The 25,879-nt window shown below is 46.9% G+C and overlaps 2 protein-coding genes across 3 annotated transcripts; one reads left to right on the plus strand and one right to left on the minus strand.

The window, feature by feature from the left end:
• Window positions 1–11,828: 11,828 nt before the first annotated feature.
• TMEM176A (transmembrane protein 176A) lies at window positions 11,829–16,452 on the minus strand. Its single transcript, XM_010999555.3, has 7 exons — window positions 16,354–16,452; window positions 15,347–15,554; window positions 14,687–14,797; window positions 13,512–13,568; window positions 13,129–13,341; window positions 12,489–12,599; window positions 11,829–12,125 (listed from the first exon to the last, which is right to left on the minus strand). The coding sequence occupies exons 2-7, from the start codon at window positions 15,548–15,550 to the stop codon at window positions 12,084–12,086; spliced, it is 738 nt and encodes a 245-aa protein (XP_010997857.3). The 5' UTR covers window positions 15,551–15,554; window positions 16,354–16,452; the 3' UTR covers window positions 11,829–12,083.
• A 420-nt stretch (window positions 16,453–16,872) lies between these two features.
• Window positions 16,873–25,310, plus strand: TMEM176B (transmembrane protein 176B). Of its 2 annotated transcripts, none has more exons than XM_031455665.2 (7): window positions 16,873–16,983; window positions 19,866–20,097; window positions 21,829–21,939; window positions 22,304–22,360; window positions 22,570–22,800; window positions 23,733–23,852; window positions 24,260–25,310. In XM_031455665.2, the coding sequence occupies exons 2-7, from the start codon at window positions 19,906–19,908 to the stop codon at window positions 24,350–24,352; spliced, it is 804 nt and encodes a 267-aa protein (XP_031311525.2). In that variant the 5' UTR covers window positions 16,873–16,983; window positions 19,866–19,905; the 3' UTR covers window positions 24,353–25,310. The 2 variants fall into 2 exon arrangements, with proteins under 2 accessions (XP_031311525.2, XP_064343281.1); XM_064487211.1 differs by having other exon boundaries at window positions 16,928–16,983; window positions 19,901–20,097.
• Window positions 25,311–25,879: the final 569 nt, after the last annotated feature.

Raw genomic sequence — 25,879 nt, forward strand, 5'->3', positions numbered from 1 at the left:
ACACCCCACTATTAACAGTAGCACCATTTACAATTGCCAAGACATGGAAGCATCCCAAGTGCATATCAATAGATGAATGTACAAAGAAGATGTAGCACATATATGCAATGGAATACAACTCACCCATAAAAAAGAAGCATATTTTGTCATTTGTAGCCCTTCATTCCCTCCCCACTCCCTGTATTTTTTTTTTTTTTTTGCACTTCAAAAGCCAGAATTTTATAACTGGCATGAACATTTCCATTGCATCAAAAACAACAAAATACCTAGAAATAAACCTAATTAAGAAGGTTACAAATGCTTTGAAAACTGTAAAACATTGATGAAGGAAATTGAAGATGACACAAAGAAATGGAAAGATATTTTGTGCCCTTGGATTGGAAGAATCAACATTATCAAAATGGCTGTACTACACAAAACAATCTACAGATCCAATGTAGCCCCTGTCAAAATACCCACGACATTTTTCACAGAACTAGAACAAACAATTCCAAAATTTACATGGCACCATAAAAGGCCCTGAATTGCTAAAGCAATCTTTTGCAGGGCTGCTTTTTCTTTCTTCTTTTTGTTCTCTTTTCTTGTGGTTTGATAACTAATGACGTTCCTTTAACATTTGTTGTAAAGCTGGTTTGGTGGTGCTGAAATCTTTAAGCTTTTGTTTATCTGTGAAGCTTTTGATTTCTCCATCAAATCTGAACAAGAGCCTTACTGGAGAGTATGCTTGGTTGTAAGTTTTTCTCTTTCATCATTTAAAAAATATGGTGCCACTCCCTTCTGCTGTAGAGTTTCTGCTGAAAAATCAGCTGATAACTTTATGGAAGTTCGCTTGTATGTTATTTGTTGCTTTTCTCTTGCTCATTTTAATATTTTCTCCTTATCTTTAATTTTGTCAATTTGATTACTGTGTGCCTTGGTGTGTTCCTCTTTGGGTTAATCCTGTGTGGAACTCTTTGCACTTCCTGGACTTAGGTGACTGTTTCCTTTCCCAAGTTAGGGAAGTGTTCAGGTATTATCTCTTTGACTATTTTCTCAGGTTCTTTCTATCTCTCTTCTCTTTCTGGAACCCCTATATTGCAAATGTTAGTGCACTTCATGTTGTCCTAGAACTGTCTTAAACTATCCTCCTTTCTTTTCATTCTTTATTCTTTTTTTTCGTTCTGCAGAAGTGATTTCCACTAATCTGTCTTCTAGCTCACTGACCCATTCTTCTGCCTCATTTAGTCTGTTCTTGGTTCCTTCTAATGTGTCATTCATTTCAGTAACTTTATTCTTCAACTCTGAGTATTCTTTATATTTTCCAACTCTTTGCCAAAAACTTTGCTCTGTGCATCTATACTCTTCTTGAGTTCTCTGAACATCTTTGCCATCATTACTCTAAACTCTTTCTTGGATAGGTTGCCCATCTCCTCATCACTTATTTACTCTTCTGGGATTTTATCTTGTGCCTTGGCCTGGAAGATAGTCCTCTGCCACCTCATATTGTCCATCTTTCTATTTGTATTTTTAGGTAGGTTAGCTATGTTTCTTGACCTTGGAGAAGTGGCCCTCTTTGGCAGACATTCTATGCATCCTGGCAGTATACTCCTCTCTTGTCACCCAAGGGCCGGGGTCCAGCCAGTCCCAGTGTAGAGTCTGGCCTGTGTTTGTGGATTCCTCCCATAGACTTTGGGATTTTTGTTTTCTTATTTCTAGTTTCTGCCCCCTGGTGGATGAGGCTGGACTAGAAGCTTATGCAAGTTTCCTGGCAGGAGGACTCAGTGCCTGCCCACTGCTGGGTGAAGCTTGGTCCTGGACCTCTGGTGGGTAGGACCACGTCTAGAGGTGTTTGTGGCTCAGGAAGTCTGCTGACGGGTGAGGCTGTGTTCCTACCCAGTATGTTGTTTGGCCTGAGGCTTCCCAGCCCTTAAGCCTACAGGCTATTGGGTGGGGCTAGGTCTTGGTGCTAATGATCCAATCAAGATGTCAGCCTCCAGGAAAGCTCATGTAGATGAACACTCCCAGAATGTCAGCCACCAGCTTTTATGTCCCCTGGGTGAGCCACAGCTGTTCCCTACCTCCCCAGGAGACCTTCCAAAAGCAGCAGGCAGGTCTGACTCAGGTTCCAATGAAATCACTGCCTCTTCTCTTGGACCTGATGCATGCAAGATTCTGTGTACACTTCCCAAGAGAATGAAGTTTCTGTTTCTTCCTGGAGTTAAGCTCCACTGGCCCTCAAAACCAGATGTCTTGGGGTCTCCTCCTCCCGATGCCAGAATCCCGGCCTGGGGAGACTGATGTGGGGCTCAGAACTCTCACTTCTGTGGGATGGCCTCTGGGACTTAATTATTATTCAGCTTATGGGTTGCCCACCCGGGGGGTATGGGACCCGATTTTATCGTGAACACCCCTCCCACCATCCTGCTGTGGTTCCTTTTTTATGTTTCCAGTTGAAGAAGATCTTTTTTGCTAGGTTTCAGTCTTTTTTTTTTCCCATGGTTGTTTAGCAGTCAGTTATGGTTTTGCTGTAGTTGTAAGGAGAGGCCAACTGGTGGTCCTACTACTCTGCCATCTTGACTGGAAATCCTATAATACAGTATTCTTGACTATAGCTATCATACTGTACATCACATCCCCGTGACTGCTTTCTCTTGTAACCAGAAGTTTGTACCTCTTGATCCCCTTCACCCATTCCTTTACCCCTCCCCTCCATTGCCTTCCCCTCTGGCAACAGCAGATCTGTTCTCTTATCACTGCGTTCTGTTTGTTCATTTGTTTTTAAGATTCCACCTCTAGTGTAAGCATACTGTATGACCTTTTCTGACTTATTTCACTTAGCACAATACTCTTGAGGTTCATCCATGTTGTCAAAAATGGCAAGATTTCATTTTTTCTTAGGGCTTAGTGTTCCTTTATACCTATATATTTCACATCTTCTTTGTTCATTCATTGGTTGATGGATTCTTCAGTTGCTTCTGTATCTTGACTATTGTAAATAATGCTTCAATGGACATTTGGGTGCATATATCTTTCCTAATTAGTGTTTTCATTTTCTTTGATAAATTCGCAGAAGTGGAATCCTCAGGTAAGAGTGCAGGGAGATATGCAAACACACCTGAGCCAGTCCTGATTGATGTATTTACAATCTAGTTGGAGAGGTAAGGCAGCCACAAAGAACTCACAGCAGCGTGTATATAAGTGATGGGGGCTTCCTGAGCAAGGAAAGGTCACCTATTTGAGAAAGTCTGTAGACACAGGAGGCAAGTCTCTCCATGGAGGTGGTGTCCATGTGACTTCAGGGGTAAGCTGGGCTGTGCAGGGTGGGGAGCCTGCCCTTCTCCCACCTGAATCCAGGGGCTCCAGGTATGAGGCACCCAGACGCTCCAGGGGCGGCCCTGGAAGGTTCTGCTCAGCGCGATGAGGCCTGGGGTCTGACACCAGGTGGGGATGGCCTTGGGATAGGCGTGCTCCTTGAGGCCATGCCCTGCAACTCCAGCCTCGCTAGTTTGGAAACCCTTGGGTTCTCTGTGTTTCGGATCCGTTCAGCAAGTGTTGAATGCACGTGCGCTGTGGGCAGGCACTCTGTGAGGGGCTGCCTTCCCCTACAGGGCAGGGACACACCGCATCCCTCAAGCCATTGGGGGTAGCACCACCCTTCTCAATCCTCATTTGTGACTGGGCCTCCAAACCACGAGACCATTTACGAATTCGGCAATGGAAGGGGACTTCATACTCTCGGGAGCGTTCCTAGCTGCTCTTACAGATGTCCATTTCATTTAGTCCTGTCTAGTCTCAGCTTCTTTTACTGCGTTTCCCACGATTTCCAGCTGCAAACATTCCTGGAACTAAAGTCATCCCTGATGTTGGTTTTATTTTCTTCTCCTTGAAAGTGCTGCTTGGGTATGAATTCCTCTTTTATGTTGTGGTTCCCAGTTTTGGGGACTCTGTATCCCACTTGTTGAAACGTGTTAACAACTACAGTGCCTGGTTGGGATGTGTCTGCCTCCGTGTTTATCACAGTAAAGGGACACCCCAAGCTTTCCTTATCGGCTGAACTAGGGACTTTATAACTTGAAGGAGGTGGTCATTTAGCTTTCCTCTTAGCTTTGGGTCGTATCATTTCTAATTTTCAAGTCAGATTTTAATCTGTGAACTCCCACCCAGGTCACTACGCCACGTCAATGAAGTTTGCATTCCTGTTGTCTTTAAGATTTGTCTAAAGAGCTTTGAACTTGGCTGAATTTTGAGCCCCTTATTTTTCTTTTTAATTGTGAAGTATATATACCAATGAATGTTAAACGTTCAAATATGACTGCACTGTTACTGGATTGGTTGACTGGACCTCCGCCAGGGTCCCAGCCTGGGGCTGGATCTCTGGGCTAGTGAGGTTCCTTTTCCCATCAGTTTTGCACCATCAGTAGCTAAGGAAACTGACGCTGAGACTGGAACAGCACTAGCTTTAGTCAATGGCCAAAGAATGGAGAAGCGAGAACCTAGTCCACAGATCAACTTCTCAATGCAATTCCAGTGGATACAGAAAATATATAGGAGGGTCGAGGTAAAAGGGAGAGAATGGGAAAGAGTGGGAGAAATATTTATGAGTTATCCGAGAACAGGGGTGTCGTTTGGACCTGGAACTGATGCAGCTCTCCTTTTCAGTCCTTGTATGGGCTTTTCTGGTTGTTGTCATGGCAATTGTCAACTGTCAAGGCACTGGTGAGTGTGTCATTTAACAAGCTAGTGTATTACAATGAGCATATAGTGAGGCTCAAAGTCTATTAGAAGTTAAAACTTCCACCATCTTGGGCCTAGTTGGTTATAACCTGTTCTTGCTTTTTTTTTTCTTTCTGTTTTTCCTCTTTGCAGCTTCCTCTTGAAACTTAGAGAAGAGAAATTGATTTCCATTTGAGGGAGGGGCAGAGATATGATTCTGGGGCAATAGCCTTGCCTTGGTAACAATGTGATTAATTATAAAGCACACTTGTATAACTCTAAATCAAGAAATGGCTCATTGCCTCAGAGGCACTCCCAATCCCCTAATAAAATAATGACCCCTCCCTTTCCCCCTCACTCCACATGTAATAACCTATATAATGACTTTTGTACAAATCATTTCTTTTTTCTTCCTTTTTTTTAAAAGAGAGAATAAACATTTTTATTAACATTTCTCTTGACAATATCAAATAAATGTTAAACATACATTTAAAGAATGTCAGTTTGAACGTATATTGAATTATTTGTATAAATCATTTCTTTGCTTTTATTTAGACTAGTGTTTTGCCATCTATGTGTGCACCCTTAAAATATAATAGATTGGTTTTGCCTGTTTTGAATTATATATAAATAGAAATTTTACTGAAGGTATTTTTTTTCCTTTTCAGTTTTATTAGGTAGACTTATTACAGTTTGACTGCACATATACATTGTATTGCATGTAAATAAACATATACAATATACTACAGGTATTTTTTTAGTTTACGTATACGTACTAATCACTGTTTCTAAGAACAGGTTAGAGCTTTAGCTTTTTAAACTTTTATAGTTATCAAAGGAATAAAGCCAACCACAAAATAAGAAGCAACAGAATGTGGTAATCCAATCATAAAGGACAGTCAAATGTGCTTACACATATTCAAGAAATCAATCATCTAAGTTATAAATAATAAGTAGTTCATTTGTGTCCTTACTTTTTTATCTTTTATTTTTTAGATTCTACCTATAAGTGATATCATATGGCATTTTGCTTTCTCTTTCCGGCCTACTTCACTTAGAATGACGACGAAAACTTACCGAAGGTATTTGTGTCTTGCACATTTTGCTCAATTTCATGTGGTTGTGGGTTGTTCACTGCTCTACTCTGGGAGTTTGCAACCATTTATATATCAGTCCTGCTGAGGATGGATTGTTAGGCTTGTTTCCAGTTTGGGGATATTATGAACAATGTTTCTGTAAGACTTTTTGTACATATGAGCTAGTGAACGTGTGCACCTGAGTGTATAACTTGGCATGTAGTGAAGGAGCCATGAACCTATGTCTCAGTCTTACTGGTTCATGCCTGTTTTACAAATCTGTTGTACCAGTTTCCTTCCCTGCCAACAGCGTATGAGAGTTTCCATTGCGCCACATCCTCGCTAATGGTTAGTATCGTCAGACTTTTACATTTTTTGCCAAATGTGATGGATTAGCTCGTGCTACCTTATTGTGGCTTTCATTTACTTTCACCCGAATGTTGATAAGGTTGAGCACATTTCCTATACTGATTGACCGTTTGGATTCCCTCTTGTGTAGGGCATCTGCTCAAATCTTTGGCTTTTTTTTCTATTGGGTTGCCTGCCTTAATGATTTGCCAGAATTCTTTATGTTAGATTGAACAATTAGAAATTTCTGATACTTGACCATTTTTGAGCTACAAAAATGGCAATTTCATGTGATTCAATTTGCTACATTCTGGGTACTGGCCCTTTGTTAATCACACGTGCCGACCAGTATTTTATCATGTTATGTGGCTTATCATTTCACTTTCTTTATTCACTTTTTGAGGGACAGAAATTTCTAATTTTAATGCAGTTAAATGTATTGTTCTTTTCTTTTATGACTGGTGCTTTTGGTGTCCTGTTTAAGAAATCCTTTCTTATCTTTTGTGCTGAAGGTGGCCAGATTGTGCTGGGGGCTTGGAGCTTTGCTTTCAGGGCATCTACATTGGGCTCTGGGTCACATTGCTTCCGCTGTGGGGCAGGCAGATTCCTCTGCGACCCCAGACTTTGTTGGGTGGGGGAAGAAGAGGCCACTTCTAGGGTTCTCCGCCCAGGTTTCCAAGAAGATATTTTTCACGGGTTGTTTCCCCACTATTCTTGCGAGAGTGGAAGGTCTTTCCAAGGGATCAGCAGACCTGTGTCCTGCCGGGGCAGGGCTGGGGGCCGGACCGAGCTAATATTTCTGTGGATGCTCATGTAGGGTGGGCTGTGACAGGGTCTGACTCCAGCTCAGAACTGGGGTATCTGGTTCCTGAACTGTGTGTCCCTAGAGCAGATGAAGTGGGACAGGGGAGACACTGGCTGGGACAGGTGGGACACTGGCTGGAGACAGTGGAGCAGCAGGAAACCTCCCATCTGCCCTCTAATTCTGGATTTTGTGGGATGCAGTGGCATGATTCTAACCAATTGCCTCAAGCTGAGCAGGTGGTAGGGGCATGCCTGTTGGAGAGGGGGAAGATGTCATGACTTCTTGGCACTTACTTCTCACCTGGGCTAGGCAAGGCAGAGGACTGTCCCATGATTCATAGTTCCTTTCCAGTCCCCACGGTGCCTGCCACATAGGAGGTATTAGTAGATATTTATTCAGTAGTGCATTCATACTTTTCAAAGAATTGTGTGAAAAATTTTTTTTCTAGTTTCTCCTGAAGAAAATTTTTTATAGCCACTAGGTGGCAGGGTTAATCACATCAAGTGGGCTTGTCAGGGGAAATTCAGATACGGAAGCAGGCATTTGTTTTTGTTTTTTGAATTGAAGTCAGTTACAATGTGTCAATTTCTGGTGTCCAGCATAATGTCCCAGTCATGCATATATATACACATATTCTTTTTAATATTCTTTTTCATGAAAGGTTATTATGAGATATTGAATATAGTTCCCTGTGCTGTACAAAAGAAATCTGTTTTTTAACCTATATAGTGGTTAACATTTGCAAATCTCAAACTCCCAAATTTATCCCTTCCCACCCTCTTTCCCCCAGTAACCATAAGATTGTTTATTATGTCTGTGAGTCTGTTTCTGTTTCGTAGATGAGTTCATTAGTTTCCTCTTTTTTTCTTTTCTTTTTTTTTTTTTATGATCCATGTATGAGTGATATCATATTTTTTTTTTCTCTTTTGGAAGCAGGCACTTGAATTTAAGTTCATTCTTGTTTTAATTCTGTTTTTGAGCTTGTTAATCACTAAGTTTAAAAAACATATTGTTGTAAGAAATATTTGCAGAGTAAAACTGAGGTAAAGACCCTAGTAGGTTACTTTCTTCTTCCAGCTTAAGATGGTATGGATTTCTAAAAGTGTTTCCAAACTAGTCCTTTTACAGCTTGAGTGGATGTAAATTCTTTCCATTCTTTATTCATATGAGTGAATGTCAACTCAGTTTGCCCTTCTGCTCAGAAGTGGTCTTTTACTGTCAGAATGTGGCAACCTCCTTTGTTTATTGCATCTGACAGATCTGAGTCTCTGAGAACAAACCACTTTGCTCTGCCTGACCCCTTCACAAGTCACCCCAGGGCTCCTCCTCAGCTTCTGTCTCCCTTGGCTACCCTCCCTCCTTCTGAACAGCTTCAGAAGAGTCCCAGATCTTTGATTTTCTGTAGGGAATCAGATATCTTGCCAGCTCTGCTTTTTGTTTAAAAAAATTCAAAAGCAATTTGTTTATTTGAAAGCTAAAGCCACAGACTTCAAACAGGTTTCTGTTTTGAAGGGGAAGATGAATACACAAATCTGGAAAGGATTTTGAGATGCTGAGATAGGGATGGGCAAATAATCCCAAATGTGTCTCCTTATCATTATTGACCTGATGCTGGTTGATCACACACCAGTTTTTCTTCTCTGACTCTCATTTTATCCATGTTGCCTTAAACAATGCTTCTTATTGAAAAATATATAACCAGCTTTCAATTAGCTATAATCAATTTGTGCTTTCCAGCTTCTGCTCTGGGTGATACTCATTCCTCAAATGATAGATTTTATCCACAAAGTGACAACTGTTCTTTTTGAGGGAAAAATGTATTAATTAGAATGTCTGGCTCTAAGTGATAGAATATGTAAAATAACCTGTTTTCTTCTCATATAAACATCTAGACAGGCAGCCCAGGATTAGTATGTTATGCCTCCAGTCATGCTTTTTCTATTCAATGAATGGACTCTATTCCTAAATAACCTCATGGCCCCAGATGGCTTGTTCTGGGTCCAGCTATCACACCTGCATTCCAAGCATCATAAAAGAGGACACAACCTCTTTCTTAAAGGGTGCTTGCTGCCCAAGAGGTGCACACACTACTTCCTCTTAAATCTAGTTGCTTAGAAGTCACTTGATCATACTTTGCTGGAAAGAAGGTTGAGAAATCTAGTCTGCATTCAGAGAAGTTATATGCCCAGTTAATATCCAGAGGGCCGATTACGAGGAATAAAGGAAGAATGAAAACTGGGGAACAGTATTAGTCTCTGCTGAAGGGCGCTCCCTATGCGTGGAAGACCATACCTTCCACTGTGTGTGTACATTTCAAATCCAATAATGATTTACATAGCTCTGGTTTCCCTAATATTTCCACTTAGGAACTCTGTTTTACCTCATTTGAAGGGAGGAGAGAGGGCTTGGGGATCTGTGAGTACCTTCTCTTTTCCCAAGTTCTGTCATTAGTAATCCACATTTGTTTGACTAATTTGAACTGTAAAGTGTCCAATTTTTAGACACTCTTATATTTATATTTATCATTCAACCCTCCCATCAGCCAAGGATTTTAGATATAACGGTCCACATTTTACAACTGAAAGGACTATGTCTCAGGAGGCATCTGTATCTGACCCCACATTCGGGAGCTTCTGAGTTGCAGGGCTGAGATTTGCGCTCAGGTCTTCTAGTTTACTACTTCTCTCTGCAGCTGTGTCTTTGTTTCCTAGGGTTTTATTCTAATTACATAGTTTTCATTTCTAGAAGTTCTTTTTGGGATTTAAAAAAAAAATCCCAAAGATCATTTTCTGATAATCCCTTATTTTTGCCGATACTTTTAATTCCCTTTAAAAAGTTCTTTAAATACATTAAACATGGTAATTTTATATCCTATGTCTAAAAATGGCAATAACTGAAGGATTTGTGTTCCAGATTTGATGTTTGTAATTTACACTGAATTTCAGGTTTCTTGAAAAATTTTTTTTATTGTGAAACAGTGCTTTTAGAAATTTTTTTTGAGGCCTGAGGTGAAGGTGAATTTCTTCAGACAGAATTTGCATTTGTTTCTTTAAAAACAATTTTTTTTATTGAAGTGTAGTTGATTTACAATGTTAGTTTCAGGTGTACAGCAAAGTGATTCAGTAATACATGTGTGTATATATACATATTTTTCCTTTTCAGATTCTTTTCTATTATATGTTATTACAAGAAATTGAATATAGCTCCTGTGTTATACAGTAGGGCCTTGTTGTTTATCTCTTTTATATATAGTAATGTGTGTCTGTTAATCCTTGCATTTGTTCCTGACAGGTGTCTGGGATTATAGCATCTTGAAGACTTTAAGTTCTTTTCGCAGGGCTTTTGGATCGCCTAAGCAGTGGGAATTCAATCCACAACTCTCTGTTGAAGTCAGCTTGTCTTCTTGAGCCTTCATTTCATTCTTTTCACCAAGAATTTGCTTGTCATATACTTTGATGGGGTGGAATTTTTTCCAGCTGTTTCTCAAAATTGCAGATTTTTTTAGTGGGGAGGTAATTAGGTTTTTGTTTTAATTTTGTTTTATTTATTAATGGAGGTACTGGGGATTGAACCCAGGACCTTGTGCATGCTAAGCATGCACTCCACCACTGAGCTATACCCTCCCCCCGAAACTGCAGATTTATACAGGGATCTTTACTTTGATTCCTCAGTTTAAGTGGCTCTAGGATCTGTTGTCTGTCTTCAGTATAGTCATGAAGTACAGTTTTGGATTATAAGAATTTGGCAGATGGCCCTGAGGGCAGAGTGTGGGTTAGTTAACATAAGGGGCTATTCCTTACAGGGCCCTGCTTGCAGGGCTGGCCCTTGGCTCTTGTCTCAGAATTTGGCTTTTGGAATGTTCCTATGCCGATAAGATTGTTTTGTGTACCTGGAGCCCAAATTCCATGGTATCAGCTCCCCTAGACTATTTGTACAAACAATGTGATTTCAGATGGATACCTACTTCTCTTTTTCCTGAACTGTTGTAGTGCAGGTGGAGAGAGTGCTTATGTGACCAGCCCAATAAAAACCCTGGGCTTGGAGTCTTAAACAGGCTCCCTGGGCAGAAACACTGCACGTGTGTTCCTGTGTGGCCCCTCACCAGTGGGAGAATGTAGGAAGCCTGCACCTGGATTCTTCCGGAGTCTACCTGATACATCTTTCCGCCTTGGTGGTACTCCTGTGTATCTTTTTGCTGTAATGTAATCAAACTTAGCCATGAGTACAACTCTATTCTGAGTCCTGTGGGTCCTTCAAGTGGAGAACCGAATGGGTGGGTGGTTGGGGGACTCCAAACAGGCAGATGCTGGTTTCAAAGCGCAGCCGTCTGAATTCATGCTCCTACTTCTGTTATGACCTGTTCAGTTTAGCCATGAATTTAAAACTATATGAGTCATATTTTATCCAGAAGTTTTAGTTATTTTTCTTCATGGGACAATTATTCAGAGTTTATATTTCATCATATTGTTGGATGTCCTACCTTTAAAAATGGATTCCTGAAACGATTGCATCTTGGTGTTATGTTATCTACTTATTTTTTTAAATTTAATTTTTTTGAAGTGTAGTTGATTTACAGTGTAGTTTCAGGTGTACAGCAAAGCTGTTATTTACTTCTTAATATTTCCAAACAGTCAAAATAAAAAATGCAACTCTCAAATTGTCAAGTATTCACCCTTTTAAATCTGAATTGTAGGGGGCAGGGCTCAGAGTCTCAGTTCCTTTCATCCTGTGTCCCCAGGCATTTGGACCTACAGTCCCAGGACCAGCCCTCAAAGGGAGACTGTTTTCAGGGCCAGCAACTCTAGACCCAGACAGGAGGTGGGGAGTTGGAGGAGCTTTGTAGGTTTGCTGTTGGCTCATTGTCCACTGCCTCCCTCCAGCCAAGAGAAATTCCCTAAGCGAGAAGCTGGGAGCAACAACAGAGAGTTTATTTTCATCACTGCTCAGGAGGGGACATGAAGCAGGCAGGATGGTGAAGGTGTCGGGCCACAGCAGCTGTGATGGGTGCAGGAGCAGGGTGGAGTGTGGCTGTGGGGGACGGCCAACTGGGGCGAGTGGGGAGCATCTTCTCCGTCTGGTTCTTCTTCCAGAAGGCAGATGCAGGGTCACCTGGCCCAGGCAGAGCTCCAAGCAGAAGTCCTCCAGAGAGGCAGGGCTAGATTTCACTGGCTCCCAGCAGTTTCTTCTAAGGGAAGGTCTCTTTTCTAAAAGGAGGGGTGAGACAACCCAAGAAGGAGAGAAAGAGTGAATTCTGTCCCCCAAGAGCAGCTTAGTTCTGCAACCAATCAGATCCAACATCAGCCTCCTGGTATCTGATGCAAAGAGCAAGGTCCCACCCCGGATATGGACTTCCCTGGCTTCCCAGGGTCTTTGGACTGGGTGCCACTTGGTCAGGGACAGGGACTCTCTGGGCTGGGCCACTCCTGGGTAGAAAGACAGGATTGATGCCCCCTTGAGACTCACTGTAACCACCCTTTTCTCTTCCCCAAAACATCCACTCTCCATTCCTGTCTCCTCTGGACAGCCCCGCTGCCCCAAATACACAGACACACAGTTTAGGGACTCACCTCCTTAGGTCGGCGTCTTTTCCAGCAGTACAGACACAGGGGGACCAGAGACGCCAAAAGGAGCAGAACCCAGACACCTAATAGCAGGCCCTGAAGGCTTCTGGCCAGGGCCTGGGGACAGAGAATCAAAGCTGTAGGCACCAGAGCGACAGTTGCCATCTGTGCTCTGTCTCCACGGTCCTCAGTGATACAAGGTAACCCTCCAGCCCATGCATCTCTGAGGAAGGAGCCCGGTGTGGAGGTGGGTCAGTGGATGTAGCCTTCAGAGAGCAGCCAGAAGACCTTCTCATCGGGCCTCAGTGTCCTCACCTGAACAGTGATGGGCTTGGGCTGTGATTTGGTTCCCTGACAAGCCCAAGACTTGAGAGGACCAAGGGTGCATTCCACACCTTTGCAGCACCTCACACATTTGCAACATCAGCTCATTCACGGTGATTTCAGTGTTTCTATTTCCACTAATCTGTCCCACCCACAACCTCAGGAACTGCTTCCGCTCTGTTCCGTGCCCCATCTGTAGTAACGGTGGTCACAACTGGTGTCCAACAGGTCACACTGTTTTTGATGGTCAGCCTCTCTGTCGCCCACAATCTTGGCCTCCCTGCCCACTGTCTCCTGCTGAGCTGGTCCCCGGCTCTGCTACCTTCAGCATGTCCAAGTAGGAGATGCAGAGCCGTAGCCTTCCGACATCTGGATTTGGAGAGCCGGGGGGCCGGGTGGGCCCCCAGGATGGGGAGGTATCACAGATACTGTCATAAAAATAAAAGGAGTACTTATGGAAACCGCTAGCCCCAGTGATGATGGCGGCCATGGCCGTGGAGAAAGCTCCCAGGGCGAGCAGGGTCCTCAGCAGGGCCTGGGGAGGAGAGGAGGCAGAGAGAGAGCCAGGTGATTCGGCCTTCTGGAGCCCAGCCCCGGGCAAAGATGGGAGGAGCCCCCAGGACCTGGCAGGTGACAGGGCAGGAGGCTTGGGATGGCTTCCAGCTTCTGGGCGTGGTGTCAACCCCTGCCCTTCCCTGAACTCACCCAGTAGATGCCACCTCTTTTCTCATAAATGAAGGCGACAGCTCCAGCCAGCACAGCCTGGGGAGAGATGGAAGCAGGAGCGGGGGTGGTGCGGGAAACGCCAGCCCCTCCAGCTGCCTGCTTCCCTTTCCCACCGTGGCCCCCACGGTTAGAGCCAACCATCGGGCTGGCCCTTCCCCAGAACATTCCATGTGGACCCGAGATTGTGAGCTGAGCTCTGCTGTGTGTAAGATAACGGTGAGGGTGTTGAGGCCTGACTTCAACCCCGAGGCTGCAGGACCCTCTGTTTTAGTGACATTGAAAAGTGCTTATGGTCAAACAAGGGGTGAGCCCTCCTTCCCTTCTCCAAAACCTCCCTTTTGAAGCAACACCAAGTGCTTTCTGAAAGCTCCAGGGTGGTGAGGTGGAAGTCCAAGTTGCTGGAGAAGCTCTCAGTATGGGATGAGTCTCCCTGCCTCGGGGGTAGGCACCCCGTGGCGCCCAGCCACCCAGCCTGCTGGGCTCATGGAGCAGGAAGCCTGGCCGCTCCCAGGGGAAAGAGGTGCCCCAATTCAAGGTGGCGCATCTGTAACTCGTCTCAGTGTTTCTGCCGTTGGGTGGATGAAGATGATTACTTTTGACTGCCCTCTCAATAAATATGTGTTTGGCTGTTATTCTGTGGGTATGCCAAAGGGCCCTGCCCCCATCCTACCAGGACCCCCCACCCCCACCCCCGAGTTCCCACTGCGGATTGCACACACCCATCTCTTGACATAAGCACTGCTGTGTTATGGATTCCTCCTGGATTCCCGCTGTGTGCAGAGGGCAATGGGAAGCCTCCAGGGAGCTGAGCCTTCCTTGCAGTGTATACACCCTCTAGCACGTTCTGCTTCCCCCATCTCAATGCAAGAGTCTGGAGGTGAGCCAGGTCCTAAATCCTTAGCTGATATTTGCTGTTGAAGGTGGTAGAAGTGATGGGAGGAGCTCGGGGTAGGGAACCAGGACAGCTGACCAGGGACCGTGGCCACCCCTGCCCTTAGCTTGGTGCGTTTCTTGTCTGTAGAAGCAGGGTGTTGGCCTGGAGAGCTTGGAGTCTTTTCCATTGTTAACAGTCTGCATTCTGATGGGGTTGAGGGTGGCGGTCTGTCACCGCTGACGGGAGGCCCACCTGCCCACCATCCTCCGGCCCCACTCACCACAGCCCCTGTCCAGATGGCAGCTCCTGATGCACGCATGGCGGAGTTGTAGAAGATGTAGAGGAATCCTCCCAGGACCCCACTCAGTATTCCCAGCGTGATCTGCGCTGCCTGAGGCATGAAAAACCTAAGAACCCGGATCCCAGGTTCCTGGGTCCCGGAGCAGCCCTCTGCGCCTAAGGCTCAGGGTAGCTTTGAGGACCTGCCACTCTGAGTATTAACAGTTTAGAACCCTGAGACAGAGAAAGAGAGAGAGTAGAGGGTAAGAGGCAGGGAGGGAGAAGGAGAGGAGAGGGAAGGAGAAGAGATGGGAGAGGATGGGAAGGGAGGGCTGTGGAGGGGAGGGGAGAGCCAGCCCATACTGAATCTGGCCCAGGGGAGAGGATGGACTCAGGGCCCCGCCAGCTGGGACTTTAAATGGTCAGTGGCTCCTTCACAGCCCCTTAGCCCTCAGCCTACCCGACTCACAGCTTTTACTGAGAAGGCCAGTAAGCGAGGGAAAAGCCAGAACTTGATTCTAGTAAGAAGATAAAACTGGCCCAGGGGCTTGTTCAGAGAGAGGCTGGCACAGATTGGGCACCACAAGAGGAGGGGTCTTCCTCTCCTGGTCCTGGGAGCCTGCGAGCCCCTCCACGCCCTGAGGCAGGCAGCCCTACTCACCCAGGAGGCCACCAGCAGCCGGTGGCTGCTCAAGGGCCGGGAGGCTGGGCGGGGCGCAGGGACGAGGGGCTGCAGCAGGGAGCAGCTGCTCAGCAGGAGCTTGGCCAGTGCGGACTCCTGGTGGATGTGCACCCGGATGCATGTGGGCTGAGGAGCCTCAGGGGCCACCTCCCCACTGTCTACTGTCTCCATGCCTGTGGACATCCGTCTGGGAGGGAGGAAGGGAGTGTCAGGGCCAAAAAGTCCGCAGAAGGTTTTTACAGATTTTCCTGGAGCTGGAAACTGGCGGAGGCCCTGGTCACAGAGCTGCATCCTGGACTTGAGATGTGTCATGTGAGAAATCCCTGAGCCCCCTGAGGCTGTGGCCACCACTGAGCCCACTGGAGCCTCCCTCTTCATCCCAGATCTGCTCTGTCTCCCTAACCTCCTCCCACGGCTGGGTGGGGGGGTCTGGACCAAGCAGCACCCGTAATCCACACCCCTCGGCTTTCTGCTCCCAGCCTGCTCGTGCAGCCATGGGCCCGACCTTGGGTCCTCTGCCCGCCCCTTCTCCCCAGAGCCCTCAGGCTGCTGGACAGAACTGAGTCCTGGCTGCCTGTTGACCTTCTATTGAGACAGCTGCTTCCCAGGTGGGCCTAGCGACTGCCCCCACCCCAGCCCCTAAGTACCTCCCTCTCCACCCATGGCTACTCAGCCCTGCACTGCCAGTTCACACAGCATCCCGCACCCCCTCAACCCTATAAAAGACCGTGTCATGGGTGGAGATGGAGGTCAAAAGCCAGAATGACTTGGCATTGAACAGGGACAGAGTTGTACCTGGCCTCTGCTTCTGTCACCACCCTGAAGGCACAGCCTCTCCATGGTGGTTGGTTCCTCCCTCCCTCCCTCCCTTCTTCCTAAGCAAGTTTTGGGGGGCCCTTGTGGGATCAGGGTGGGGAATCCTCTGGGGAGGGGTCCTGTGAGAAGGGTCTCTGGGAAAGGGCCCCTGGGCCGAGGGCCTGCCTCACCTGCTCTCCTCAGGGACCAGTGGCTGGGCTGGCAGTCGAGTGTGCTGAGTCCCAGTGTGCCTTGTGATGGGGAGGGCTGGGGAGGGCTGGGGAGGGGGTGGTGCTGAGAACAGGGCAGAAAGGGGAGGGGGCTGGTGGAGTGGCAGGAAGAGAAAGATGAGGCAACTTCCCAGCACACAGCTGGTGCAAAGGGTCCCTCCAGGGTTTTCCAGCTGCCGGGGGGGTCACTGGGCTCCGATGCCCTGGAGAGTGTCAGGGTGAAGTGGGTGGCTTGGAGACCATGGAGCTGACCGGCCTGGAGGAACCCTATGAGCGTGTCCTCTCCCTATCCCGCCCAGCAAGGGCTTTCTGAACTCCGTGCTGCGAGTGTGTGCTGTCTGAGTGGGTATGAGTGTGCCAGTGTGTATGTGTGTATGGGGGCGCTGTCTTCTCCAGCCAGCCTCATTATCTACCCAAGACGGAATCCCCCTAGAGGGGCCCCTTTGGCCCAGCTATTTTCTGGGAAGTCAAGATGCTGAAGGTCAGGGCCTCATCCCTCCACCGCTTCCTTCGGCTCCCCACCACTGGCAGGTTCCTCAGCTCTGGGGCAGCTCCGCCTAGCTCTGCTCTGCTCAGCACTGGTGACGGCAGGTGAGCAGGGCCCTGACAGCCCAGGTGATTCCCTCCCAAGAGACTCTCACTGCAGGACCCCTCTCCCTTTCTCTCAAGGAGTCTCCAAGACCAGTCCCCAAAGTCCCCATCCTGTCTCACAGGATGTCATTCTCCCCCCATTCCTGGTTCCCAGAGGACTTACTTGGGAGGGAGGGACGCACTGGATAGAGGGTGTGATCCTAGAAGGATGGCTGGGGAGGGTGGGGGTCCCGTGCCCAGCCATGTCAACCTGGCTCTCCCTCACCCTCACCAGTGCTTCATGCCTTTATTGAGGGTTGGGTGGCTGAGGCTCAGGTGCTTTTGCGATGAGAGATCCTTTGCTAGTAAAGGTGGAGGTGGAGGGCCCAGGGTTTAGCAGGGATGCTGGCCCTCTCTTCCCAGCTTTAGAGTCACTGAGAGGAGTCAGGCAGAGGTAGTATCCAGGGCACCAAGAAAGAGCCCACAGCATGGAGTCAGGGTGGGGAATCTTCACAGGGCTGGCCTGGCTCGGAGGAAGAGCAGGAAGCTAGGATAATCTGGGGACTGGAGTCCAGGGTGGGTGGGTGGGGGTAGCGGTGGTACCCAGGGTGTTCAGAGGGAGCTGGAGCCCAAGGCACATTCATGGCTGCAGCGTGATGGTGACTCTTGGGCCCTAAGGAAGATCTGGTTAGAATCCAGGCTGGACTTCCTTGTGTGTCTGCGAACAAATATGAACTGCTTTGCGCATCTGCAGAATTGTCAAACATCTGTCGTTTATAGCTCAAAGGAGACCAGGCAGGTGAGAGGGTGAAACTGCTCTGAAGAGTGCATAGGTTACAAGTGGGAAGACTTTAAGCTTACTGTTGTTGCTGATGTTATTAGAACTGTTATTAATAATATTACGATTTAAACAGCGACACGTAAGTAGGATGTCCATGAGAATCACCTGTAGAGGATTTCTTTTGGACCTGGGAAAGTTGATTCTAAAGTGTATAAGGAGAAGCAGTTAAGCAAAAACAACCATGAAAGAAAAAAGTAACATGGGGTGGGGTCATGAAACAGCTCAACTAAATATTAAACTCTATACTCACAATTAAAATTATGGTGATGATGGATCATCAGACCCACCAGTGGGCAGAATATAAAGACTAAAATAGACTTGGATTCCTATGGGAATTGCATTTTTGCTCAGGGGAGCATTTTAGTCAGTGGGAGAAAGATGATAAACAGAACATAGTCTTCAGAAGTCAGCCATCTGAAAAATACAAAATAAAACTAACTTGGATCCATTCTTTACAACTTACTTACAAGATAAATTCCAGATGGATCAACATTTAAATGTGAAAACTGAAAACATAAAAACACTTAGAAGAAAACATAGAAGAATTATTTTATAACTTTGAGATGGGAAAGTCCTTTTTAAGTATGTTAGAAGACCCAGAAATCATAAAAAATGATTGAAAACTTTGATAAAATGAAAATACGAGCAAAGTCAAAGGATAAATCATAAACTGTAAAGCAGTATTTGGAACTCAAGTGACAGATGGTAATTTTCAAATACACAAAGAACTCCTATAAAGACCAAAACAAAACAAAGTAAAACAGGCAGGTCATAGGACATGAATGGAAAGCTCACAAAAGAAGGGGAAAAAAAGATGACCAATCTCATTCATAAGAGAACTAACGCTACTAGAATAGTCACAGAAAGCTGATTGTTGGTTACCTGGGAGCAGGGCTTGGGGAGAGTCTACTGGGGAGAGGACACTAGGGAACTTTTTGCAACGCAGACATGTTCTGTATCTTGATTGTAGTTATGGTTGTACAAATTTTCACATTTGTTAAAATGCCTTGAGACACACAATTAAAAGGGGGTATTTTATTGCATAAAAAGGATTAAAATCTACAACGGAATGTGATTTTCCTTATATACATTTAAAAAAGATTTCAGTTTGCTGACGCCTTCTGCTAGCCATGGGGAGGGGCAGTGGAGACTCTTGGAACTTGCTTCTGTATGTGAATTGCATGATGTAGCTCCACGGAGGGTAATATTTATTAAAATGACAAATGTATAATCCTACTGACCTGCTGATACCATACCATACTGTTTGTAAGAAAAACACAAATGTCTATCAGTAAGGGACTGTTTAAAAAAATTATGATGCAGTTGCACAATGGAATACTATACAGCCATACAAATGAGCAAGGAGACATTTTATGGAGCGATGTAGGATTCTTTTCTTCTTTTTATTTATTTTATATTTAAAAAACTTTCACAATGTTGTGTTACTTTCTGGTGTACAGCAAAGTGATTCAGTTATATATATGTGTATATATTTCATATTCATGTCCATTATGCTTTATTACAGGATATTGAATATAATTTCCTATGCAGGATTATTTTTAAAACTGGGTTTTGTGAACAAATCATTGCGCAGAAGCTGTGTGTGTAGCATCCTGCCATTTGTGGGAAAGAAGGGAGAAAAAGAATATTTTTACGTGTTTTTATGTTGCAAAAAAGTCATTGTAGGATATGTAAGAAAATGATAGTATTTTTCCACCTGGAAGGTAACTAGCTAGCTGAGAGACAAAGATAGGAGAGAGGGTTTTAAAGGTACACCTTTTTTTAATCTTCTGATTTTTCTAAATCAAATGAAAATATTATGCGTAAATATATATACTAAGTTGCTGAAATAATTCAGATTCTTATCTTTGTCAATCCCAAGACCCAGACAAACTGTATCTGACCATTTTAGGGGTATGTCCAAGAATATGTGTGGTGATTCAGATTTGCATCCCAGGTTAAGGGCACTGTGACATGGACACCTGCACTGGGAAGACCCTTGACAAGGAGACTGTTTTCTTTCCCTGCACTCAGGCGATGTATTCCTTTTTACCCTACCTAGTTCGCAGACTTCACCTCCGTACATCTCCCCGGCAGACAGGATGACGCAAAACATGCTGACTGTGAATGGGGTCGATGTGGCCTCCACACTGTCCCAGCCCACCCACATCGACATCCACATCCACCAGGAATCAGCTTTGGCACAACTGCTAAAAGCTGGGAATTCCCTGAAGGAGCGCCTTCCTCACCGCCCTTCCAAGGCCAGGATAAGCCATGGCCAGCTGGCACTAGGGGTAAGAGCGGGCTGGAGGGGGAGTTAGCAGGGTGACACTGAGGAGGGTAACACTCCTTCTTCAACAGGATGCAAAAAAGGAAAGTGGGTTGAAACCCCATGAAAACCCACTATTCATATCCCATCTTGTTTGGGAAAAGAAGGTTTTGGGAGTTTCACTACAGAGTTTGGGATGGAAAGGAATAATGGCCCTCTTCTTTGGTGCAACGTGAGCAGTCCCAGCCGGAGGTGGGGGATAGTGGAGACTCCCTGGAGTTCAATTCAGGTTAATTGAACCCGCGTGGACAGAGGACCGGCAGACGCCCAGCAATACGGTAGGCACTTTGGGGGAAAACTACAGAGCGAATCCCTAGACGAGGACCCGACAGTGCCCAGCACCCTTCAGAAGGGATCGGGCAACCACACAAATACCAAGAATTAGAGGCAGATCAGGTGACATCTTGGGAGGCAGGACAGCATCCTGTAGGGGTTGGCATCTGAACTGGATCTTGAATGAAGAAATGTGTTTAGACAGAGGTGGAAGATGGAAAAAGAGGAATCCCAGGTTAAAAGAATGGCAGGAACAAGGGCAACGAAGCCAGAAAGCACAGGCAAGTTCTGTTGGAGTAAAGAGAATGAGACTCCTGGCTGATGAGGCCGGAAATGCAGACCTAGCTCAGCGCCATAGTGCTGAGAGCCTGAGTGACAGGGTGAGGAGCCTGTCCCGAATCACCTTCGATGGTGGGAAGGCTGTGGATGGATTCTGAGCAGGAACCTGAGCTTTCGGCTGCCTCACAGCCAGGAGGTGTCCAGGTAAGAAGTATAGAGGTTCTGCTCCTGCAAGGTCAGAGCAGAAATGATGAGGAAAGAGAGGAGCCCATCCTTTGTGGATGCAGGTCTCCATGACTTGGGAGTGAATGCAGTGGGGCTACAATGGAGGAGAGGAGTCTGAGAAGATGCTGAGGTTTGGAGTGTGGGTGACCAGAAGATTGGAGCTCTGGAAGTCAGGAAGGGAGACACTGGGGGTGGGGGTGGGGGTGGGGATGTGATGGATCTGAGAGGCCGGCAGGACACGTAGGTGGTGATGTCTAAAAGGCTGTGATAGCTGGATCCTGCAGCAAGTGGATGAGTTGTTGCTGGGGGGTACAGAACGTTTACTGGGGTGTAACACCCATGAAGGGAAAAGAGCAAGGGCAGGTTTGGGCAAGGGAGACATCAGCTCATGTTGCAGACAGGGTCTGTGCCAGCCCAGTGGGGAGCTTGGGAGCAAAGACTGCTCATTACAGGAGTTCCATGTTAGGTGGAAATGGTCCTCGTAACCCCGCCTTGTCTAATCATTGGCTGGGCGGCCATCCCTAAAGAGTGTGCCCTCAACTTGAAAGATGAGGGGACCCTGAAGGCGCTGACCCCTGTTGGCTCTCAGCTAACCACACTCTGTTCTCGAAGGAGGACTTTGTGGCCCCTCCTGGGCAGGATGATGGGCTTCGCAAGGGAAATTGAGGGAAAATAAAGCAGGAATCACCAGGTGGGATGACAAAGTGTGGTACTGAGGAAAACAATGAAGGATAAAAGCCTGGGAAGTCAGACCCAGGACGTGCTGCTTTGTGGATGTTAAGGGAACTTCCAGAGCCAGAGCTGCGGAGAAGTCAAAGCAGAGGAAAGGGGAGGAAGGCTGCGTGGGTGGGAGCTGGGCGGCTGGTCCCGGGGGCGTGGACTCATGGGAAGGGGGTCTGGCGTTGCCCGTGTCTTACAGGTGGCCCAGGTGCTGCTGGGGGCTGTGAGCTGTGCTCTCGGAGCCCTTCTCTACTTGGGGCCCTGGACTGAGCTGCGTGCCTCAGGCTGTGCCTTCTGGGCAGGGTCTGTGGTGAGTAAGGACGGGGTTGTGAGCTCAGTGGGAGGCAAGTGGTTATGGACAAAAAAAGAAAGTTCCTTTGGATCTGGGTCAGGGATTTGGGGAAGAGACCAAAGACCCAGAGCCCAGAGGCCCTTTGCCATGAAGAAGCTGCCTTAGGGCATGGGCAAAATCCTTCCACGCGCCATTTTCCTCTTGAGGCGAGGCTGGGAAGTGTGGAGCAGTTGTAACTGGAGTCCAGTCCACTTGCTAGGATTCTCTGCCTGCCCTTGGATCCTGCTTCAAATTGGGTATTCTGGGGTCTTTGGGGAGAAGGGTGATGGGGGATATTTCAGGAGACTAAACTGCAGATTTTTCTGGTGTCTTCTCTTCCTAGGCCATTGCAGCAGGAGCTGGGGCCATTGCTCATGAGAAGCACCAGGGCAAACTTTCAGTGAGTCTTAGGCATCCTCCGCCCCTCACCTTGTCTTCTGCCCCCTCCTATGTATCAGTTTTTCTGCCCTTTTTTTCTGTCTTCTCCCCTTTGGTTTCAAATATCCTGGGATCTTTCCTGGAGGAGTAGGGAAGGTTTCCTGGGCCCAAAAGCTGGGGGAAGAGGAGACCGGAAAGAGGGAGTCTGTATCCTGCACCTGTCTCTTCTAGGGCTGCGTATCAGGCCTGCTCATCCTGGCTGGCATTGCCACGGCCATGGCTGCTGTTGTCCTCTGTGTGAATAGCTTAATCTGGCAACCTGATGGCTTCTTCGACATCAGCTCTGTGTGTCATTCTTTAGTCCCTGTCACCACCACCGCTGCGTATCTTCAGAGGAGGCGAGGCAGTTCCTATACACTGTGGGAGGAGGATCGCTGCAGAAACTACATGCAAATGCTGATGGTGAGAAAGGAGAGTCCAGCCTTCCAGGGACGCATCACAGCTGTGAACTGGGGAGCTGGGGCACCGGAGGGCAGAGATGTCGGCTCTTTGAGCTTGGACCTCATCCTAGGTCTTTGGTTCAGGAGGTTTTAACTTACACTAAAGACATTGTTCAGGTCTTCATGAAATTTCCCTGAATCACAGGGGATGACAAGCAAAGGGGAGACGTCGAAGAGAGGATGTCATGAACCATCCTTCTGTCTTTTCTAGTGTGGCTGTTTCAGTTACCCACTGCTGCGTAACACACCACTCCACAATGTAGTGGCTTAGCACCACAGTTTATTATTATTTCTCTCATCCTGTGGGCTGATTAGGCTCACGTGGGGAGTCCTCACTTGGATTTTTTCATGCAGTTGCAGTCAGATGTCAATTGGGGGTGAAGTCATCCAAGAGCTCGATTGGGCTGGACTGCCAAGACTGCACACCCATGTGGCAGGGACCTCAGCTGAGGCTCTCAGCCAAGGAGCCTACAATGACTTCTCCAAGTGGCTTGGGCTTCTCGTAGCCCAGCAACTAGGTCCCAAAGGGAGTATCCCAGTCAGCATTTCAAGAAGTAGGAAATGGAAGCTTCCAGGCCAGTTAAGGGCTACTCCGTCATTGGCATAGGGTCATTTGCACTGTATTTTATTGATCAAAGCATTCTCAGGCCCCTCCGGAATCTAGGGGTGAAGCAATAGAACCCCCACCTCTCCCTAGCGGGGTGGTTAGGTCACACTGCAGACCAGCAAATGGAGTGGAATCTGTGGCTGGCCCCATAGTTGGAAAATGCCATCTGCTTTGGTGGGAAGTAGTTAGTTGGATAGAGTCTGATACCTGCTGGGGTGACAAGGTGAGAGTAACAAAATCAGAGGAGCAGACTCCCAACTGTAATCTTTTTCTCCCTTTATCTTCAGAACTTCTTCCTGGGAATCCGTGCTCTGCTCCTGGCCATCTGTGTCCTGCAGGTCATTGTATCCTTGGCTTCCTTGGTCATGGGTCTTCGAAGCTTGTGTGGCCAGAGCTCCCGGGCCCTGGTGAGCTGTTGGGGGGGGGGCATTAGGGAAAGACTGGGTCTGGTGGGTGAGGCTCCAGGGACAGGGTGGGACATCATGGCCAGGAACACTGCTTTGCAGTGGTCATGCTCCACCTCACTCCACTTTTTTCCCATGCTCGGCTCTGCCCTTTGCTGTCTGGGGACTGTGAGAACATGACCCCAACACTCTGTCCTGGGTTACCTTCTGCCCTCTGCTTCCCCCTGAGCTCCTTTACTCTCATTTCCCCACTTCCCCTCTTTTTTGTCCTAAATCTTGTCTAGCTCCCTTTCCCCATCACCTTTTCCTCCCCTGCTTCCCTCTTTTGCCTTGTACCTGGTTCTATGGAGCTAACTGCCCCATCCTTTTCCTCCCAAGAATTGATTTTCCTCCTGTTTTTTTCCCCCTAGGATGAGGAAGGGTCAGAGAGGAAGCTACTAGGGGAGAATTCAGTGCCTCGCTCCCCCTCCAAGGAGAAGCCCACAGCTACCATTGTCCTGTGAGCAGCCCAAGACCTTGCCTGGACCCTGCACGTCCTTCCAGAGCAGCCCAGGGCCTGTTCAGAGGGGCACGTGCTCCCCAGGGCCCCTCCCTGCCCTGTCCCTCACACTTGCTTCCTTTGGCCCCGCCTCCTCTCCCCCCCACCCTCACCCACTCTCTCACTCATGTCCTCAATTCAATGGACAGGTATTGTCATGTTTTCCTCAATGCTGATTAAAGAGAATCAACTACAAACAAAAATTTTGTGCAGGAAGGATGTGGTCTCCCTTTGTTGATATGCGTGGTGTGTTGATACACAAGGAATTAAACAAAAGTTATTTATCTTATGGCCACAAGGTTCCAATAAGACTCAATTTAATTATGTTCTGCTCTATATCCCAAGTGCAAAAACTCCTTGTTAGGATTTCTTTCTGTTCAATGTAAAGTGAAAATAACCCTCATAGACTGAGAACGTTTTTACCCACCAAGATTGTCTTCAAGCATCTATAACTGGTCTTTGGGCTTTACAGAATTATGTGAGGCATGGAACAAGATTTTTCCTCCCTCCCTCCTTCCCGTCCTTCCTTCCTTTTTCTTTCTTTCTTTCTCTCTCTCTTTCTCCCTCCCTCCCTCTCTCTCTTCCTCTCTGAGAGGCAGGCTTTATTATGACTTAGCAGACCCACAGCAGAAGTGGCCGGGGAGCCCCCCTTTGCCCACTGCACAGTCCTGCCCCGCAAGGCTGCGCTGACAGGTGCAGAGCTGCTGGGATGAGCGAGGCGTGGCCCCGCTGTGGGAATTTAGAGTGGAGGGCTCCTCACTGGCCTAGTCCTTAGAGATGTGTCAACAGGCTTGTGTAATAAAAGGTCACAGAGATGAGACAGAATTATGTTCAGAGTATTGGACAGGGTTTGACAAATTATACCTGGAGGGGCAAATCTGGTCTGCCATCTGTTTTTATAAATAAAGTTTTATTGAAACACAGCCACACTTACTGGTTTCCACACTGTCTATGCTGCAAAGGTAGAGTTGAGTGGTCTCAACAGAGACTAAATGGTCCACAAATCCTAAGATAGAGTTTGCCATCCTGGTGCTGGGGACCCCAGTGGAGGGAGTGGTTAGTTCTGCTGGGTGACTGACGGAACTCAGGGAGCCTGAACTCTGGCTTCCCCAGCTGTGCACCTGCCCCCAGATTCTGGGACCGGTGGCATGGGTAACACGGAGCGCTTGCTAGATACACAATCTCTTTGCCCCACCCTAGACCTCCGAACCAAGAGTTGCATTTTCTCAAGATCCCCAGGTGCTTCCTGGGCTCAGCACAGTTTGAGAAGCACAGGTAATCACACCTAGGGGGCTTTTTCAGACAGAGGACAGACCCTCTTGAATTTGATCTCTTTGTTTTCATTCTTTTTATGAACTTGGTAACCTTAGAGGTTTTTTTTTTTTAATCCTATTTTTTCTTCCAGTTTTATTGAGATATAATTAACATACAGCACTGAATACATCTAAGGCGCACAGCAGAATGATATGACCCACATACATCATGAAGTGAT

Source organism: Camelus dromedarius, chromosome 7 (genome assembly GCF_036321535.1).
Source record: "Camelus dromedarius isolate mCamDro1 chromosome 7, mCamDro1.pat, whole genome shotgun sequence".
In the NCBI taxonomy this organism is placed as follows: domain Eukaryota; kingdom Metazoa; phylum Chordata; class Mammalia; order Artiodactyla; family Camelidae; genus Camelus; species Camelus dromedarius.